This window comes from Mugil cephalus, chromosome 2 (assembly GCF_022458985.1).
Source record: "Mugil cephalus isolate CIBA_MC_2020 chromosome 2, CIBA_Mcephalus_1.1, whole genome shotgun sequence".
Lineage (NCBI taxonomy): Eukaryota > Metazoa > Chordata > Actinopteri > Mugiliformes > Mugilidae > Mugil > Mugil cephalus.
In genome coordinates this window covers 29,101,962-29,123,596 of record NC_061771.1, presented here as the reverse complement: position 1 = coordinate 29,123,596, position 21,635 = coordinate 29,101,962, and the positions used below count along the sequence as shown (strand labels likewise).

Sequence of the window (21,635 nt, the reverse complement as noted above, 5' to 3'; positions counted from 1 at the left end):
CATGGGGATGATGCTGAAAATCCTCATAACTCATGAGCTCTGTAATCTGGTAATGATCTTAGGGTCTTTTTTTGGAAAGAATGTAGCCTGGTAGCCCAGGTAATAAAAGCTGCTACAGGCCATATAATTGTATTTATTCATTATTTTTGTTGGTTTTTATTTGACTCGATGCTCTGTTTGGTTAAAACTGTTGGAAAATGCAAAGTATACGTTACTTTTTGGGGAGGTTTAGTAAGCAGGGGAGTGAGCGTAAGCTTGAGCCTTGAGCTTAGGGTTCGAAAAAAAATAAAAATGAAAAAATACCCTAAATGTCAGGCGTGGAAAATCGTGTGATGCAGTCCACGGAAAATGCATTTAAGACGCAATGGCTGGAAAGAGCCTGATGACTGCACATTAATTAATGAATTTAAAACTGCTCTGTGAGTTGTCCTAATCCAGTAATTGGCTAAATAAGAAGTCTGAACATGCTATTATCACTGGCTGAACATTGAGGGGGGGTTTTGAGAGACACGCACTCTGCATAGGTGCCCGCGAAGTGGGCCGCGATAATGTTTTAACAGATTAGGATAACAGCGCCTCTTCATACAGGCTACAATCATGGAAATCTGGGCCTCAGTTTATTTACTACCACGTTAAGCTTTGCACTGTAACACATCTGTTGATTTAAACAATGCAGCGTCTTTATGCGCGTTTTTTTTTTCTTTTCCTTTTTTTTTTAAATCCCCGGAACACACTCGCCCTTTGACACACATAGCTTAAAGCCACGGCAAATTTGGAGCACGGGCGCCATGTGCCTTACTCCAGCCTGCACAACATTAAAACAGACAAACATCCCATTAAACGGCCAATGGCAGCACATCCTCGCGCGGAGATGCTGCGAGAGAAGGATGGGGAGGGGGCGCTTTTCGGTGGGTGGGACAAACGGGCGCTATAGAAAGGGGGATGCTGCAGCCTCGTCCCCCTCATATCGCTCTCCACCCAGCCCTAGAATAAAAACCACCGGTGACGTGCGCGCAGGGAAGCACCCAGCAGTATGTGCGCGCCCACGGGAGGGGCCGATAGAAAATGGCGAGTCTGTGCAAAAGGCAGCAATGCACGATAGAGAGGCGCGGCTTTCGGCAGGAACTTGACTCTTGGAGGCACAAACTCATTCACTGTGTAGGTAAGCTCGCTTGGCATTGTGTGTGTGCGTGTGCGTGGCTCGGTCCCGGCGACCGGAGGGTGCCGGTAACTGCGCGTTTTAGTTTGTTTTTGGGAGTGTGTGAAGCAGAGGGAGCCGGGACTGCAATGTCCAGCTATAGGGTCTCCATGAAGCTGTCATTTTTTTTTTGTTGTTGCGCACGGCTGTAGCCTGGCGCTGCCCTCCTCCCACCGGACACATCCAAAATGATTCTAAGTTTTTGGTGTCATGTACGGAGTGTCGCCCGGTGTTTCACCTGCGCGCTTTGCCCAAGTGTTAGATCTGTGCGACTGTGGCTTTTCAATCTGTTTGTCGGCGTCCCGGAGCCCCTGGTGTAATTTTATACATTATTCCATAGCTGTTTATTTATTGTAAGCAGGGCATGTCACGTGTGCAGATGGAGCAGCGCTTCGGCCAATGGGCTTCGTCGCTATAGGCAGACTCGTGCCCGAGTGCGCGTCACCAGATTGAGTTTTTTTTTTTTTTTTTTTTAAATGGTGGTGGTGGTGGGGGGGCGCAGTGCGCGCTCTCAATCTCCAAACATGACGCCCCCTCCTCCTCCCACTCCGCTGCCCTGGAAATCGGCTTTTGGGAGCGCGCATTGCTGCATTGGGGAGGGGATGTGTGTGTGTGTGTGTGGGGGGGGGGGGGTTATGTCAGTGGGAATAATTTTTGTATTTTAGGGGGAAGGTAGCTTATGAGCGGGGGGGTGGGGGGGCTCGGCGCTCGCTTCTGAATCGGGCTTGATACTTGTTGAAACGGCGCTCCCGGAGCCGGACGCGGTGGAAAAAGTGCCGAGATTTGGCCCGCGGCGCAGTTTGCTTCAGATTATTTATGTTTCTTTTCTTTTCTTTTTTTTTCTTTTTTTTTAAACATGTTTATGACATGACAGCATCCGGCCCACTGCAGAGCCGGTTAAAGGCAGCAGCTTGTTTGTCTCTTTGTTTCTTAAGGGAGAGGAACAAAATAGGTTCTTAAAACCTCCTTCCCGCTTTGGTTGTTGGTTCACGTCAGCTTTTATTTGGGATTTCCTCATGTTTACCCCCCTTTCCTCCTCCCTCCCTCACACACACACACACACACACACCCCTTCTCAAATCCTCCATCGTTTGTGGTGTATTTCATTAGCTCAGTTTAATCCGGTTACTCTGACCCATCTCGATGTTATGGCAAGATTATCATCCACTCTTCGCCTCTGATCTCCTAACCTCTCCGGGTTTCCTCGCCTCTCCGGCAGGCTCCTAATCTGGCTTTTATCCACGGTTTTAAAAAAGCAGCAGCTCCACCACCACCACCACCTCCACCTCCACCACCGCAGCAGCAGCAGCAGCAGCAGCAGAGTCGGGGTGTTGCTGCTCCACTTGTTTTTGGATGCGTCTCTGCGTCCAGATGTTGCGCGTTGACCTGTCACCTAGCCTACTTACCCACCCGACCGCTTTATATTAACTCCAGATTCCGAGCAGGCTGCTGGAGCTTTTTTTGTGTGTGTGTGTGTGGTCATAATCTCCAACCTTCAGCTGATCAACATGAACCAAGAAGGTATCACAGCCAGTAAACAAAACAAAAGGAACCCAGGCTCATCCTCCGCCTCCTTCCTCATCGTTATCTTCACCAAATGTCGGTTGAACTTTAACGAAAAAATCTGCTTTAATCTGTTCTGTGGTTTCACGTGTTGCCTCCTGCTTTGGTTGTGGGGGGGTTGGTTTCTGCCTATATTCTTAGTGTAATTAGTGCTGTTTAGATGATTTATTGGGTCACTGGGTTTGAGTTAAAAGCTGGATGATGATGTTGGCCCCTCCCTAAAAAATGTAACACAGCTCAGAGAGTCCCAATTACCTACAATGTAAAAGAGCCGCGTGTAGCCCATTATAACGATAAGAAATCTAATGGGGGAGGAAACACTGATTAAACACACCGCAAGCTCACTATTATGCACAGGAAAATGCTGCGTTACAATGATTCCACGGGGCATTCAGATACTACAAAGGCTGCCCATTAACTCACAGGTGGATGGTGGAGCTCGCTTCAGATACGTGCGCGGCGCCGTGAGCGGGCGTCTTGGTTCGCTGTATTTCTGTGCGTCTGGTTGTTCGTTGGGTTGCGAGGCCCGACCGGTTTCAGTGATCAGAGATGTTTGAATCCGGTTTTGAAACGTTGGAATCTGCAGAACTTCTTCCCCAAATCCTGTGAGTCCTCAAATAGTAATGATAATAAAAAACTTTAAAGTACTGAAAATGCAGCAAGTACCTTAAATATGTTGCATGTATCAGACTAGAACGTTTACACCGATCAGCCACAACATTAAAACCACTGCAAAGGAGGAGAAGTGAATAACATTTAAATCATCTTGTGAAAAGTCAGTGTTCTGCTGGGAAACTTTTGGACCTGGTATTAATTCATGTGGATGTTACTTAGACATGTAGCACCCACCTTGACACTGTAACCTATGCATGTACCTTCGCCGGTTTGAGCCATTTGTATCTCAGTTAATCTCACAGACTCTTTATTGATCCAAAACAATCCAAAAATCTCACAGTCGGAAATACTAAAGCGGAAACGCGCTACTACCAAGAGTATAAAAAAAAAACACTAACAACATTCACAGGACACCCAGCAGAGTCCAATGTCCATCCTCTGATGAACTGTTTTCAAGGCACAAGGGAGACCTACGCAACATTAGGAAGGTGGTCATAATGTTATGCCTGATCGGTGTAAACCTAACCTTAACCACAGGAGTGTTTGATTTGGGTAAAGTAGTTCTCTGAACTCCGAAATTACATGCAAAGTATGTAACAGAGGAGCGAGCGCTGGCCTGAAGCTTCCCACCTTCTTTAGAAAGCCTTGGTAAAGTGTTGGAGACAGAAGGTCAGAGAACACACACACACACACACACACACACACACACACACACGAAAAGGAAAAGCGACGTCTTCCAGTTTATTACAGCTCACAGTGTTGCACATGGATGCAGCTTCATCCCCCTCTCCCTCCCTGCAGGACCGGTGATAGAGTGAGGCCTGCATGCCATAAAAGGTTAACATTATTAGTTGGTGGCAATTATAGTCCAACTGCTGATTCCTTTGGCACATATTCTGGGTAAGAGAGTGCAGCTAATTTGATTGCTGAAAGGTTGTGTGGCAGCGCTGCAGAGAGACAGACTGCGGAGGAGAGGGAGAGAGGTGTGAGTCTGAGTGGCAGATTGCTATTTTACTTCCAACACTTCTCCAAACGCAGCGCCGATGCCGTCGGTGGAGGTAGGCAGCGCACACACAGCTTCTACTTGCTCGGGTTTTTCAATGCAGCGGTGAACCGGTTGACCACAGGTTCAGGCAGGTGTCAGCGTAGGGCTGTTATGTCCAGTGTCATTAAAAAAATAAAAAATTCTGCGCTCCAAAGAAGGATTTTAATTATTTTTTAACATCATGTTGATATGTCAGTATCGGTCAGCGTCAGAGAGAGGACGAACCCTGCAAATTAAACACTTTACATGCACAGCCTGATCGAGCTACGCTCAAAGTTTAACTTTATGAATCTGAATCCTCGTCCCAGTTCACGTGCAGCGGAGAAAATCGAATAACTGGCGGGAACGTGTTCTCCTCCTCCACACTAGGTGGCGATATGCGTCTTTTCAGGGGGTTAATACGGCCACTATTCCGGTTGATCTGTTACGTCATATAATAAACAAGAGTCGTTCATGTGTCAGACCGGCATTTCAGACAACAACCAGACGGATGATAGTTCAGCCTTTTTAATCTCGTACGTAAGGTTCTTCTACGACTCTGTTTACCTTCTTCTTCTGCGTCTGACTTTCTTGGATGTTTCTGTTTCGGGGTCACACGGCAGTGCAGCCGTTGTGGAGCGTGCACACACGCATTGTGTAGTTAAAGGCATATATACGGTGGAGAAAATCGATTTCCAGTCGCATTATCTGGGTGTCTCGGTATCGGTTTACTTGAGTTGTCCAGTTGAAGTTGGATTAAGGAAATATATATATATGTGTATATATATATATATATTTACCATGCAAGCAAACGTACTGATTGTGTGAATGCTCCAAGAACTGGGGCTGGAGACGGCACTTCGATAAATTTCCGATCCTATCAAATATCAAAAAATAAATTATCTTTTAAATTCCGATGTCCAAGAAAGTAAATGTCAATAATCACTCTTCATACGTGTGTCAAGATCTAAAGTCGCTGGTGTAACGTGGAGTTGGAGTGAAGCTTAGCTACAGATGCTAGTAGCATAGCGTCAACATTAATAACGTTGCAAGGCAGGAGACCAAGTGAAGGGATTTTCACATTTATTTAACGCAAATAGGAAAAGCATATAAAGCCAGGTGTCACGGCACGGTTTATAATGCTCACAAATAATAAAACTGTGGTCGCTTGTAGCCTTCACGAGCTTCCACACTAGTGAAAGTAAGGAAGTCAAGAGACTGATGGAAAAGTCAAAACAAGGGAGCCGCCACCTTATGATGTAAACCAGTAACTGCTCTATGTAATGACTGTACGTAGGCTACGTTGTCCATGTTCTTCAGTTCCTTAAAAGAACCTTTAACGGAGCTAAAATGGTCAGAAACAAATGTGTGAATAAGGAAACCAGAGAATGCACTGGGAATGCATTTTTTTAATCCCTGTAGGATAACTATGGAAGTTTATTGCATTCACTTGAAAAAATAAATAATAATCTGTTTTTTTTCTAATTTTAATTTTTTGTTTTGCTTTACGGCTAATTATTTCATTTTTTTATGTTTGTCAGAGTAATTTTATTTTTATGATATTCTTTTGTTTGTTTTTCTGATTTCTGAGTAATTTAGTTGTTTTGAATTTTGGACTCATTTTATTTCAGAGTTTAGAGGGCATTTGAAACAATAAATGCATTATTTCTTTTACTGAGAGCTCAATTTAATCACGAGATAAGAAAAAAAATCCAATAAAGAGAAAAAAATACTCAAAAAAACAACCCCCAAAACAATTACTAAAAAATACTAAAAATAAAAAACAAACCCGAAAATAAAACGCCCAAAAATACCTTGAAAAAACTCATCAAAATAAAATGACTCAGAAAATCAGAAGATATACTCCAAACCAAAGAGATATATAACTGAAACTAGAAAAAAATTATCCCAAAACACAAACCAAAAACATTAGATTTTTCCAGTGAATGCAGTTTGTTTCTGTTGTCAACATCCCGCAGATCCACTAATTGGTTAATGGACTAATTGTTACGGCTCTAGGATTCAGAGATCCTCGTCGCTGTCACCCCAACGACTTACTCCCGTCCCTCTTCTTGATCAGCCGCGTCTCCGCCTAATTTCCTTTTGTTTACCGCCGATTAATGAATGAGCCGCCGCGTGAATCGCGCTGATTTGGCGAGAGGGAGGGATTTGAGAGAGTGGGCCGGGGCTGATGAGACGGGAAACGTCTTCGCTGATTACACTTAAGCCGCGATGTGCAAGATCATCCATTTTGGTTGAGAGTGTCTTTCTATCTATCTATCTATCTATCTATCTAGTCCCTCGATTACGCTCAGTATTCGGCGTCAAATCCGCATCAGGTCAACAAAAATCCCTCCATCCCTCCATCACGCCTCCCTCTCCGAGCGGACAGCTTTTATTTCAGTAATGGACAGATGGACGCCCCGAGAGATCTGCCTGCTACTTTCTCATCTTGCTAATTCTTTTCATGGGCTTTTCTGAAAAGGAAAACAAAACATGGCACATTTATCTGGAGCCGATGGGGGGAGGCGGGGGGCGGGGGGCGAGGAGGGGGGAGGAGGGGTGAGGAGGAGGGGGGAGTGGCAGCGATCCACCCATTTGACCAGACCGGATGCCAACACTGTAAATCTCCACATACACTCCTCATTACACATGCATGCAAACACACACACATACTGCTGCAGTGTGTGTGTGTGTGTATATATATATATGTGTGTGTGTGTGTGTATATATATGTGTGTGTGTGTGTGTGTGTGTGTGGAGCTGTCTCAGGGGCTGATCCATGCCAACCAGGAGACCCGTGGGAGGAGGGCTGCTCTCTTTGGGGTGGGGGTGGGGGTTGCAATCTGTGGAAAAGCAAAATACACCACTGGCACTGAGTGGATGTCGACAGAAGGCTCGTGTGTGTGTGTGTGTGTGTGTGTGTGTGTGTGTGCGAACCTTTATTTATCCGGAGAAGGTCCACCGAGCGATGTGCTCTTTTGCAGCAGCGTCCCACCTCACGTTCAAACGCGCCAACACATTTATCCGAGACGCCGCCGCCGCCGTCGCCGCGGTCACGCTCATTCTTCTCCTCCTCCTCTCAACCCGCGTTTGTGTCTCAAAGCTTCATCTCCTTTTTTTTTTTTTTTTTTTTTTACGGATGTTGAGAAAGTGTGACAGCTTTATTAGTAACTGTATATTTGTTTGAGTCTCTGGAGACGAGGAGGAGGAGGAGGAGGAGGAGGAGGAAGGCAGCTGACTTTTACACGGCTGATGTTATTCTGTTTTTGTGTGTGTGTGTGTGTGTTTAAGACAAAGTCATCTCTTTGAGGTTTACCTCCCGTGGGATTTTCGTGCACGAATCTGACAACACGTAATGTTCGTGCCTCAAAAACCAAGCTAGAGGCTGGAAGGCTCGTTGTTTTAAGTCCGTAAGGGGGGTCGGCCCTAAACCTGCTCCAGATTAACTTTTTTTAACGCAGTCCTCTTTTGCGTCTTCACTGTGTTTTTTATTTGGAACTGAAATAGTCAGTTAATACAGGGATCCCCTACCTACTATGTTAAACTAGTGATATTTATAAATATACATTATTATTGTCATTTTGCATTTAATATTAAGCTATTCAGATAATACACAGGTTCAAATATCCATTTTATTTTGTTCCAAACATGTACAACAGTAGAGTGGTCGCATAACTTCCGTAAACATAAACATTCGTATGTGTTAGCTTCTCCTCTGCTAATGTTGCAGCGTGCTTATGGTATTTAAGTTGACTCAAATAGGCTCTCGAACGACTGCAAGGAACCCGACAGAGTCAGTGTGTAATATGCAGCCTCGTGATTGGCTCAGCAGTGATGGGGGCGGAGCCTACTGTGATTGACAGGTCTCTGCTAGTGAGCCGTTTATCCCTTTACTAAAATATGTTGGATTCATGTTCATGTTTATTTAAAATAAGATTAAATTTGTGGGGAAAATTATAGATTTTGCGACCCCCCTGCAGTACCTCCACGGACCCCATATTGAAGACCTATGAATAAATAGATTTGGTTCTTGTAGTTAACGGCTTAACCGGGGCTGGTAAAATGTTCTTTCATTTTCAAAATAAAGGAGGTATAAACACAAGGTTTAAGTCCAGATAAATGGCTAAAACTATTTACTGGTTTTAGAGATTTGTGATGTTTCCCTCTAGTATCACATCTTTTTTATTATTATTGATGCAGGCAGGTGTATAGACATAATCATATTACATACAACAACAAAACGTCAAAACACAAACTATGACTGTGTAATGCCTTACAGTTATCCCCTTTTCCAAAAGAAATTGGCTTAGCAACATATTTTTAAAGAATGTTATATCCAGGCTTGTTCTTGATTGGGCTTTTAGTAGAAATATTTTCCCTAGCAATGTCTTCCATCTTTTTTTTATTCCTTTGTCTTTTGTGCAGCTCTTTGGCTTTGTAGCTTCTGTTTTTTTTTGGATCTCCCTCACATGTGGACTAATATAGTCTAATCCAAACACTTCCAACAAGATGCAGTAAATGCAATTTAAAAAAAATTACGAATCAATGTATGATCTTACAAAGGAAAACCAATTTAAACGCAGAAATCTGTATTTCTGTAACTTAGTCCTTAGGTTTAAGTTACGTCTTAAGTGGAAAATCCAAATCTTCCATCTTCTATACGCCATCGCCCCTGGGTGTTAATAGCTTTCATTTGTTGAAACATTGATGTTTATCTGTATTTTACTTGTTTTATACGCACTTTGCTTTTAAGCTGCTACATAAATGAAATAAACGTGACCTCTTGAGACCCCGCATCCTCATAAGTGGACGTATTTATCTGCCATCTTGTGGTGGCACTAGTCGGTGTAAAAACATGATGACATGATAGTGGGCATTTAAGCAAAATCTTTCATTTTTATTGTTGAAACTTGTTTATTTCTGCTTAACAACGTCTCTAGTTTGATATGACACGCAAATTTAACAAACTCTGTCAGTAGTAAAAAGCTACAGTGTCGCTAATTAGCAATTAGTACCCGTTTGAGGACGTTAGGATTACACGTCATGCTCAAAGATGATGCTTAGTTTTTATACTTCTTAGCCCCTTGGAGGAATTAACAGCACATAAATAAATAATAGCTCGAGTCTCAGGAGGTTAAACTATAATTTTAGTTGTGTATAACACCTGTGGCTCGATGGTTCATTATTAACAGTCTTTACAACATATAGCACTGTTAATAATTGATGCAATAAAAGCAACAGTAGCAGCCCCGAAACAAACAAGTATTTTATAAACCCAGTCGAGGCAAGTGAGCGGCAGCAGATTAATCGCTGCTGACAAAAAAAATAAAAAAGTTTGCAGCCCTTGTTCCACTGCTCATCAGCCCTGAGCTCAGACACGAATGGATCAAATATGTTTAAGATGTTTCATGATTGAAAACAGAGCTTCATTCAGCTCGGTTTTCAAAGAGTCTCGAGAGTTAAAACACTCTCAAGTGTGTCTGAGATGTTGTAAGTACCAAAAGCCTGTCATGTTTGCCACCTTTCTTTTTTTTTTTTTTTTTACTTTTAAAAAATTCTCTTTACAGTACAAACCTACAAAACGAGGCTCTGATAAAAGTTTATTGAGTTTCGAGGCCAGATAGAACTCGCGAGCACGCGGCCTTCCTCCGCTGCTTCTTTTTTTTGGTCTCACCAGCGAGGCCAAAGTCCTCCATTTCCTCAAACTTTGTACACGGCGCGCCTGACTCAACCCAAAATTTATGTAAGTGCTCCATTGTGTACATGTGCGTGAGTTCCTTTTGTTATGTGAGCTACCTGACCTCGTTGGTACAGTTCTTTGGACACTGACGCCATGAGGGCTAATGCACGGTTTGTAGTTTGTGTTTGGAGTACACACATGCATGCACGCTCACACACACACACACACACACACACACACACACACACACACACACACACAGGATGGGTGAGAGGTGCTGAGGCTTTAGTGCTTCAGGAATGTTTACTTGGACCCGCCTTTAGTGAATTCCTCCTTGTTCTTCAATAGGGGCTGCTTTTGTGTGGAAGGTCATATTTGAGCAATCTGCTTTTCTGAATGTTTGATTAATGACACAAAGCACCCTATATATATATATGTATATGTGTGTGTGTGTGTATATGTGTGTGTGTGTGTGTGTTTGTATGCACTGTCAGACCTTTTTAAAATACATTTCTAAACATCAATGGCAGTTTCTTAACCTGCACTGAGAACGAGGGTTAAGAGTTCGGGTTAATGAAGCTCCAAGAGTTATTTTAAGTTGCGGGAACTTTCACATCTCTTCTTCTCCCTCTTCCCGAGAATTTAGCATTAATGGATTTAAAAATGCGTGTCGTTCCGACTTCCATTAACGATTAATTAATACTAAGTAGCACCTCGGCGTCCCCGCGCAAGAGGAAGCGGCTAATGAGATAATGATGGGGCTGAGCAGCCGGTTAAGCGGCGGTAAGCTGTCACGGTGCGGAGTTAAAGGGGCAGTCCGTGGGCCACTGAACACGTCTGCTCTGAATCATTTAACCGGTTTAGTAAATATTTGCGATCGCGTTTGTTGCCACGCGATGTGAAGTTGGATGTCAACCCGACTCTGCAGCCGTGGACTTGTTCTTACATCATGTTAGTTTTCAGCGCTATCAAAGGATCCCTGTGACTCACTCTGAAGTGTCTCTGAAATGTACACTTACTTATCAGTAATTGTACTAGACTGATAAGAGACCAAACGGCCATGTCTACCAACGCATATTGTCGTTCCTATAAATTATTCACAGCAGTTAAAAAGTTTTTTATTATTATTATTATTTATTTATTTATTTTTTTGTCACTGGTCAGTCAAAATCTGGGACTGAATTCACTGTCATGTGGACCTATATATAAAATGCTCAAGAGTTAACCGAGAAGGTTCGGACTCAGCTGAGGTCGCTTTCAAACCAGAGCTGCTTGGTCCACTTTAAACAGACCGGAGTTCGTTTCCTCTGATGGTCTCCCTTCAGGTTTCAGTAGGTGTGAAATCTCAACTGAACTCGGTTCGTAGGCAGCGTTCACCGGAGTAAACACAGGACCAAATTCAGGAAGCAATACGCAGTGCGTCTTGTGTGGCGTTAACAGCTGACTGACAGCCGTTTGTATTGAAGCTACAACAGGGCTTGCTAATGGCTAACCTCCACTCTAGAAAAGCCTTCATGTCAGACACTGTCTTGTTCTGTTTTTAGTGTTTTATGCTTCTATTTGCACATTTATAAAAAAAAAATTAAACCCCTTGTGGGAAGAAAAAGCATTTGGCAATGGTAACATTACTTATCGGTTATTGGTCGATGTGCATTTGATAAAAAGAGAAAAGAAACACCATCCCCAAAACTTCATATGCTGCTTCATGTTAGCTGTTTGTATCCGCGCCGCTGCCTGTTGACTTTCTTCAGACCGAGATATTGCAATATATCGCAATATCATAATATCGCAATAATGGATCGTGTCGTGACTCAAGTATCGTGATACTTATCGTATCGTGAAGTCCTTGCAAAAACCCAGTCATGATGAAAATAGTACGATTCCAACCCATGCCCATCCAGTCCTGCAAGGATGTCAACTTGCGTTTATCACATTTATCGTGAGATGGTGTGTGTCATATATATCGAGTACAATATGTTTTTGTCCATTCCTAGCACATACCCTATGCGCTCGTCAGTCTGGTTCACGCTGTCACAACTCCACCCAAACACTAGTCAGCGCTGTGTTTTTTTTTTTAACCAGTCGGCTTAATTTTTGTCCCTACTTCCTGCTTCACTTTCAACAATGACGACTGAAACTTTTGCTGAAATTTCTCCAAAGACGAGTCGTACAAATGCTTCTACTTGTGAACCTCCTTAGTCGACCTTTTTTTCTTTTTTATTTGTTCCATCTGCATTGATCCAAAACAATCATTCGAAAAGAGATGGAGAAGCTTCGGCGTCAGATTGAGGCAGAAGCATAAACCGCCGTCAGACTGAGGAGAAAGTACCAACCTTCCCTCACACGGAGACTCTGTCTTTTAGTCTCACTCCGTTCTGTTAATTTTTCTGTCTGCTTTTCCAGGTTGATCAATCAACGAGCACCGATTTGAACCACGAGATGTTGCTCAGAAAGTTTAGAATTTGCGGTGTGAAAGCAGAACCCAACCAAATGATAAATGAAAAAAAACAAAAAAAATCCCCAATTGAACCAGGCAAACTTCTTCCAGACTGACGAGCGCACAAGTATAAATGTCTCGCACCGGCGTGGGCTACTAACATATATGCTACATTTAAGGCTGATGCAGAAATAACCCTGCACAACACGTGTCATATCTTATGAATTATTTAAGGGTAAGAATGGGAATCAGAATGTTATTTGTTCTTTTAAAATGTATACAGTCTGCTGGTGCTTTAAGTATTTATAAAACGTGATAATAGTCGGGAACAAGAACATTCAATAAACGTCAAGATGATCTTTTTAGACGAACTGCTCCATGTGTGTGTTTAGTTTGGGTGCGAGACCCCAAGTGGTGCACCCTGGGAAATGTAGTTCCTCAATGAAGAGCAAGGCAGGTGGGCGAGTCGGAGCAAAAGGCAGAGAGAGTGCGAGAGAGGGCAGGAGGAGGGAGTGTTTAGGAAGGTATGTTGCTTTTATTCAACGAACCTGGGGAAGGACGCATGACGGCTGAGGTTTGCTCAACAAATGACACGGAAACAATAGGCAGTTATTTGCAATTCAAAGACCGAAAGGGAGTTCATTATGATTTTGGCCTTGGACATGAGATTGCTCTTGGAGACGCAGATAAAACCTCCATCTCTGACTCGCAGACAAGAACAACTGTGCCAGTGAACAATTAAAGCACTCCTTTTTTTTTTTATCTTAAACTTTAAGACAGATGAATCAAACTGAATTAAACTTTCATAACTCAGTACACTGTGTATAATAAAAGAGAATGCTGAGGCTCCGAATTGAAATTTAATTTGTTTTAACTCTAGCGCTGGTTTGATAGATGTGTGTTGACATGTTAAACATTTTTTACGCCAGGAAAACACCCTCACACACCTACAGTATTTGGTCGCCATATAAACTGCTGTGTTCTCCCTTTTAATCATCAACTAGGGGCAGTGATTGTTTTTACAGTTCCTGGTGTATTAGTCACACACAAGAGTGTTCCTTGGACATAATGTTTAATATGTTTGGCCTTTGAATGTGTTTGGAAAGAACCGAGGTGCGAGTTTTGGGAGATTCTGAGGTGAAAACCCAGGAAACAAAGAGGTTGAGAGAAGGTGGGGGGAACTTTAAAGGTAACCGCTTCAAGGAAGGTGGACTTGAGGAATGTGAAAGAACTAGAAGAAGAAGAAGGAATGGGCTGGGCATGCGTACTCACCATATGTCCTCCAATTAGCTTTTAGTAAAATCTGTCACGTTTTCAGTCTCATTTTTCCTGAAAACCTCTCACAAGCAGTAAAGTCTTGAAACAAAAGTGCAGTTTCTATCTATAGACGATGTGGGATAAAAAATGTATCACAATATATTTTGCTATTCTGGCGATAATGATAAAAATTAGTAGTAGGAAAAAAATATCGATACGGCAATATATCGCTATACTTTTTGTACATTTTTGTTCAAGCAGACAATTGTGAACTGTATTCTGACATTTAAGCATCAAGAAACTTGATCCACTTTCTGTAAAAATGCAATAAACTGGGATTTGAATTGAATTTGAATTAATATTGTTTTTTGAACACAGTTCGTCCAGTGAATTATCACTGATTAATCATCTGATGCACATATACACAACTTGTATTTTAAGCTGCATTTAAACTTTCTCAGTGAACTATGTAGAATATAGCAATATATCGTGATATCATAATATCGCAATAATGTATCGTATCGTATCGTGACTCAAGTATCGTGATACGTATCGTATCGTGAAGTCCTTGCCAATATAAAAACAGTATAATTCAAATCCATGTCCATCCAATCTTATGAGGATGTTATCATCTTGCATTTATCACATTATGGGTCTTGGTTTTGGCTGTATATCGTGTACAATAAGTTAGCTTCCATTCCTACCCTTTTTGAACCTCCTGAGTCCATCTTTTTTCAATTTGTTCCATCTTTATTGATCCGAAACAATCAATTCAAAAATTGCAGAGATGGAGACGCTTCGGCGTCAAATCAAGAAAAAAGCATAAACAGCCGGAAAGAATGAGGAGAAAGTTGGTAGCTATGCTACTAGCATCTATGGCTAAGCTTCCCTCCAACTCCATGCGACTTTAGATCTTCACACACATAAATAATTATTAGCTCGTAATGGCTAACATTTACTTTCTTAGATATAGTAATTTGAGGAGAAAGTACCAACCTTCCCTCACAGTCTTTCAGCTTTGTTTCATTCTGTTTATTTTATTTAATTTTTTTTCACTCATTCCTTTTCATAAAAAAACAGAGCGTACTGTAGATCGAGGAACCGCCCCTCCGTCGGACCCAGTGTCCCAGTGGGAGCAAAAGGCGACGTCAGCGTTGTTAATAATACACAGCCGTCATTGTATGAGGAGAAGGACAGAGGGGTGATCCCCTGCGATGGCTTCTGAAGCCACAGGGCGTGACTCACATCGCTCAAGGAAGACTGACCTCATTGTCTGCCGCACGGAGCAGTCACCACCGCTGAAGCTCCCTCAGCTCACACCAGGAGATCTGGTGTGTCGGCGTTTGAGTGACACAAAATGGAATTTGCTGGTAGCCGCTAATTTTGTTTGTCAATGGTCGTACGGAGACACAAGTCCTTAGGACCTTGTAGACTCAATAAACTTTTCGAGAAATATTTAGACATCTCCATTTTATATATTTCCTCATATAGTCTGTACTGTGCACTCTGAAGAATTTATTATGTAGGGAGCGTGCTGTACAGTGATAAAATACGTCAACAATAAGTCTGAATCACCCAGGTTATATGATGAATACAAGTCTTCAAACATGTTCATGCTCTTAAAATGATTTATCTTTTAGGTTCTTAGCGATACAGTTACGTTTCCTGCAACAAAATAATCTTTTTGGAGGCAGTTTGTTTGCTAAAATAACCGGACGATGTACAGACTGCTAGCAGGGTTTGGTCAATCATCATAAACGAGTTGAATTTAAGGGTGTTTTCTTACCTACCTTGTTGTTATGAAATCGGGAGTGATGTTTTTTTTTGGAAGGGCTGTTGTGATATTAGCACTCCGTCGTGAAAGAAATGGACTGAGACGAACCGGGTTTAGAGGCGGTGATCTTGGAGCGGTTCGCTTGCGGCGTCAACGCACGTTACCCACGGACTGATACGACCTTCTGTTTATAATCGTATATGACGCGTCTTTGGGAGAGAGACCGTCAGCTGAACAGGTCGTCGTATTCCTCCAGAGGTCATCTCCTCCTTCTGAAGCCCTCAACACCAGCAGCAGAGCTGAGTCTCCCCAGCATTGTCGTCCACTCGTAGTCCCGATGCTTGATCAGACTGAACACGTTGTTCATAAACAGATACGTGAGAACCAGGGCCCACAGTTGCGGCTGATGCTCCGATTTTTTTTTTTTATTATTTGATTAGATTATTTCCTGAAATCCAATTTCCTGCAAAATTCTGAGCAAGTCTCTAAACTATGTGCGAGAACGTGGAGTCGAGGACATTTCAGGGTTTTATCTTGGATGTTTTTGTCTCGACCACCTTGAAAACAGGAGAGGAACCGAGGTTTAGTGCAACGTTTCAAGTAGAGATGTGACGTTCGCAAACGAACCGAGTCTGTCGACCGGCTCTTGAAATTTGAACTCTTGAACTCTTGAACTGAGTCGCAGTTCTGAGATGTTCGTTTTCTTTCTTTTTTTAGTTGAGTTTCACACAGTTTGCACACAGGTTTGGTAACCGATCTGGTATAGTGGTGCACATAGCAGGGGACCCTGGTCAGCACAAAGGTGTTTATTGTAGATATAGATGAGACTAAAGATATTCCACGAAGACAAAACGTATTGGTGGGATGTCTCTGTTGCTTCTTGAATCAGAATAAAACATAGTCGCAAAAGCACTCAAATATCAACAAAATCTTACAAATGAAGACTAATTCCCCCCATAGTTCAAAACAAGCATTTTGCTCCTTGCTCGCACTTCATCAGTTGTAAAGACACATTTGAACTCAGCTGTTGTCCGCCGTAGGTCAGACTGTAGGTAGTTCAAGGCAGTCGATTCTTTATTGTGCAATTTCACTTCCACAGAAATGTTTTTTTTTAATCAGAAAACCAGCACGTTCACCAGCAGCAGATGAACAAACAACTAAATAATATCCAACGCGGACAGAGAAACATCCATGGTCTATGAAATGAGAGCTTGAAGGAGAAGTTCCAGCTCCGTGCGCGTTGAGAACCAACAGCTGTTTCCCGGCGACAGAACAGAACCTCCACTTATAATATGTAGGTCGGTAGTAATTTTGATCAGTGAATTTCTGTGTATTAATGTATTAGTCTGTCTCTTAATATCCCAACTCTCCAAAAGTATTGGTTTCTGATATTAAATCTGTAGAAACCCCGAAGGGATATGCGTTTTGATTTCTTTAAAGGTAATCTCGGTAATCCTCCCAAACAGCTGGCCAGCGTCGATTTTTAGCAAATATTACTCGAGCGGGAAAAAAGAAAAGTGCATTCGCTGGGGATTATTTTCAGCAGCAGATTAATACACATTTCATACAGTAGTAAGTGTTATTGCTACTTGACGGACAGCGGATGCATGTGGGGTGGAGGTAAAATAAAGTGCAGCATGTGTGCGTTTGCGGTAATGAAGGCGAGACGGCGGGGATCACCGACGTTGATCTGCACAAAAGACTTTGGAGTAAAAAAAAAAGATAGAGAGAGAGAATATAAAGCTGATAAGTATATGCAATTAATATTATACATGTGTTTAGCCGTTCAGAGCTTTGCAGACGTTACAGCAGTCAATGTTTTTTTTTTTTTCATCACCGCCTACAACCTACCTTATCTCCCATCTAACGCACCATCTTCATTTCTTTGTCTACAAACCTGCAGTCTGCCATTCAACCTCATCCCCCCCCCCCCGCTGCTAGCACGTGTAGGTGTGCAGTCAAACCCGTCCGTTGTTGTTTTTTTTTTTTTGTTTTGTTTTTTTCTTGCTGCATTCGCTGCATTCAGGTTATTGTTCTATTTGTGGGTGTTAATTTCATTGTCTGCGAGTACAAACGCGCGGCATAAATGTAGCTACCCCTTTATTAGAGCTCAATAAAATGAGCACGTGCACGTATTTGTGATATTTGCGTCTTCTCTGCGAGATGATTTCCATGAATTCTGGCTGCGTCCACGCATCTGTGCCTAACCCGCTGGAGGAACTTGGCTTTCCTCCACTTGATTTGATAAGATAATCTTTTATTTAATCTCAAAGTGGGGAAATTTGCAGCGTTGCAGCAGCGTGCTGTTTAAAGGACAGTGCACACGGGAGAAAATAAACATTAACTAAATGCAAAAAAAACAAAACAGATATGGACGTTGCACAGGAGATGCGTAAGTAGGTTATCGCACAGATGTTACAGATGATGCTAGAAAGTCAACTAATATTAGCTGTTGCTCTAAACACTATGGAGAAGAAAAGAAATGTCTCGGTTGGATGGATGCATGAAATAAATATTTTAATCTGCTGAAGCACACAGGAAAGAGAGTTTGCACGGACTACACTTAAATGCAAAATGTAACGTACATGGAAAAATAGTGACGTCTCTGAATGATTGACATTTTTATTCCTTAATGTCTTTCTTAAAATCCCTGTCCCAGCCTGAATGTCTACACTCAGTTCTTATCAGAATACGAGTTTGGCAACATGACGCCCCATTTTATTACGGGGACGCGGCTAAAACGATACAGAAAATAATTATGTCAACATGCAACCGGATAGTCCTATAAGTAATCAGTACAACACAGCTGTCCGTCCTTTAACGTTATTTCGCTCTCACTATCTTTTTTTATAGTGGACTATAAACCACAGACTGTACATAAATATGGACAACACGTCCCCACTTGGGCATGGCCTCTGGTGGTGTCCATTAACTAAAACAAAACTTATCTAAACAATTGACACTTGAACATGGTTCAACGTTATATTAACTACCTAAAATGACACAAACCATCCTTGGAAAAATGATATTTCATGTGTATTTTAATGTTTTATTTGACCCAAGTCCCATCCACTAACATGGAGGGGGTGGAGCTTATAACCTATACTGCAGCCAGACACCAGGGGGAGCTCTACTTGCTTAGGCTTCACTTTTCGAGGAACTTTTGTTCCGTGTCCATCTTTACACCAGTCTATGCTCTAAACAGCTCGATTCTCAGATGGCAGCCATATTGTTGTAAACAAACTCCATGGTGCTCAGATCACTGTTTAATTGGCTCGGTAGATCTTTGCCGGAGAGACTCCAGACCAATGTTTCGCCATTAAAAAACAAACAAAACAACAAACAAACAAGTGACTGTGGAAGTAGTTCTTGCTTCCTGGCTACATCCTAGCTAACAACCAAAGCTTTACAGCAGGTTTCTTGACGAGATTAAGCAGGAACCCTCTACCAACTATATGGGTTCGATATTAAACTATTAACCTATTCAAATAATACATAGGTTCAAATTTCAAACATGTGCAACAATATGGTGGCCGTGCAGCTGCCATAAACATACTTTACTTTTAAACATAGCTAAATGTAGCAGGGACAGTCAGTCACCACCACCAACATTCAGGCCTCAGTAGTTGGCTGATGGGAGCGAGCTGCACTGTTAGCTTCTCTTTTGCTAACACTGTGACCTCATGATTGGCTCAGCAGCAATAGGGGCGGGGTCTGCTGCGTACAGGAGGCTTAGATTGACAGGTCTCGGCTGGTGTGGCGCTGTGTGTGAAACGGTGCGCTGTTGAGACAGGTCCTGTATCGCTGAATGGGTGAAAGATTTATCCCTTTACCAAAACATGGTGGATTCGTGTCAATGTGCATTTAAACTAATTAAATTGTTTTTGGTGAAAATATATGAAAAATGTCTAATCAACCAACGATTTTGCGACCCCCTTTGCAGTACCCCCGCGGACCCCTAGATGCTTTACAGGATATTAATACTTTAACTCACCTCGTCCACGTGGAGACTTCCCTTTTTGTCCTGGATCCACAAGCAGTTATTAGTAGTTAGCGCTGGACGCCCCAACCTGGCAACCCTTAACGATAATTTATGGTTACACAGAGCAGTGGGACAGTAAAATTTAATTTGATGCACTTTAATGCTCAGAAGCTTTTCCATCTGGCTTTTACTCAACACTGTACTGGACACACACACACACACACACACACACACACACACACACATTGTACTGTACGTGTGGTCTTGGAGGCTGGTAGGATAAGTGGAGGTGACAGGGCCAGCTGTGCTGTGCGAGGGCCTCGCTGGCTGCCAGAGCTGGAGGCTCTCAGCTCTCCTCTGTGTGTGACCATGTCACCCTCAGTTAGGTGTCAAGCCCACCAGGCTGCATAAACACACACACACACACACGCGCGCACACACACACACACACCAGCAAAAAGTGAAGGTCAAGCAATGAACACCAGCACCGCCGCTCCCGTCACCGTCAAGAGAAATGTCACTTGTATTTTTATCTTCTTTTATCTTCTCCCTCCTGGATCTTTTGCATTGCTCATCTTTTTCTTTTTCACTTTTTTTTTCTCCATATTTCACCTCCACTTTTTCTTCATTACATCTCCTCTCTGCCTTTTTGTTCTGACCTTTTTCTGCCTCAGTCTCTCATCATTCCCTCGCTCGATCTTATTTGCATCTGAGTGCATTCGTATTTTTTTTATATATATATATATGTGTTTTCTATCTACACTGGCGTAAAATGTCACTTTAAAAAAAAAATCACGCGTTGCCTAAACAAGCTCTGTATATTTTATTTATTTATTTATTTATTTCGGGGGGTTGGAATAAAGAAATCAGCCATTGCGTGTTAAGTCTGCAGGAAGCTGAAGGATCTCTTGAAAAAAAATCATTTATTTATTTTTATTTTTTATTTTTTTTCTCCCCATTTCATTTCTGCCAAGAGCCACTTATATTCTGCAACTTTTTCATCCTGCTAGATTTTCAGACACCCACCCTCAGAATGAGTGTGTTCATGTCTAGACGCGAACGAACACACACACACACACACACACGCCTGCAGAGTGTGTTGCAGTGGCAGCGATGGATATTTTCCTCTCAGACTGAATCCACGCGTAGGTGGATGTTTTTTTCTCTTTTCTTTTCTATATTTCCTCCTTATTTGTGTTTCTTTCAATATGTTCGTACATATATATATATACAGATGTGTTGTGGTGTATATATATGTACAGATGTGGTGACATCACCAAAGGTAGCACATCTCAAACTTCCAAATCATTGAGGACAAAAAACTCACATTGCAAATGTTTCATTTAGCTCAGATCAGCAAAATAAATAAATGTATATATCTATATATATATATTCTTTCAATACTGCACAGATATGTGATTTCGTTATCTAGATGTAAAGCCGTGGAATACAGACAAGAAGAAAAAAAAAATCCAAGTTCAATTTCTGTGCACTCAATAGTCTGACAGGGAGATGAATTGAAGCGAAAGTGTTTTCCAAGTAATTGCTTTTTCGATGCTGAAAGAAGATTCAGAAGATGTTCAAGGTTTGGATGCGGCTGAAACGCGATGGTGTTTAAGGCGATGTGCTAAATGGTCGCATAAAATCTTAAGACGATTTTTCAGCTGCCGCCGTTTCTTTACACGACAATGAAAGCACTGTGTCGTACAACAAGGAGCCGGAGCCCGCGGTCGAATGAATGGAAGGGTCAAAACCAGAAGGACGGGTTGCTTTGAAATGTCATCTATGAGAGAAACGGTAGTAAAAGTGCGGAGGAGGGCGGGGCTTCAAAAGTTAGAGCCAGAAACTGCAGATACTGGATGGTCGTCAGCCACAACATTATGACCACCGACGGGAGATGTGAATCTCATCGACCATCTTGACACAATTCACTGTTCTGCTGGGAAACATTTGGACCCAAAGTTTGATAGATGTGTAGCACCCACACCCACCTAAACCAGACCAGACCAGACCAGACCAGACCAGACACCCCCTCCCCATAGCAATGACACTTATTTACAGGCACAACCTCAAAAAACGGTTTAGGAACAACTCAAGAAAAG

At 42.3% G+C, this 21,635-nt stretch overlaps 1 protein-coding gene across 1 annotated transcript in view; it reads left to right on the top strand.

Annotated features, from left to right (window-relative positions):
- Positions 1-464: 464 nt before the first annotated feature.
- The window catches only part of lcor (ligand dependent nuclear receptor corepressor), a 99,366-nt gene continuing 78,195 nt past the window's right edge, over positions 465-21,635 (top strand). Inside the window, exon 1 of the mRNA XM_047577253.1 lies at positions 465-1,162. Within this exon, the coding sequence (XP_047433209.1) occupies positions 1,066-1,162 (97 nt within the window). The 5' untranslated portion in view covers positions 465-1,065. The remainder of the gene's footprint in view (positions 1,163-21,635) is intronic.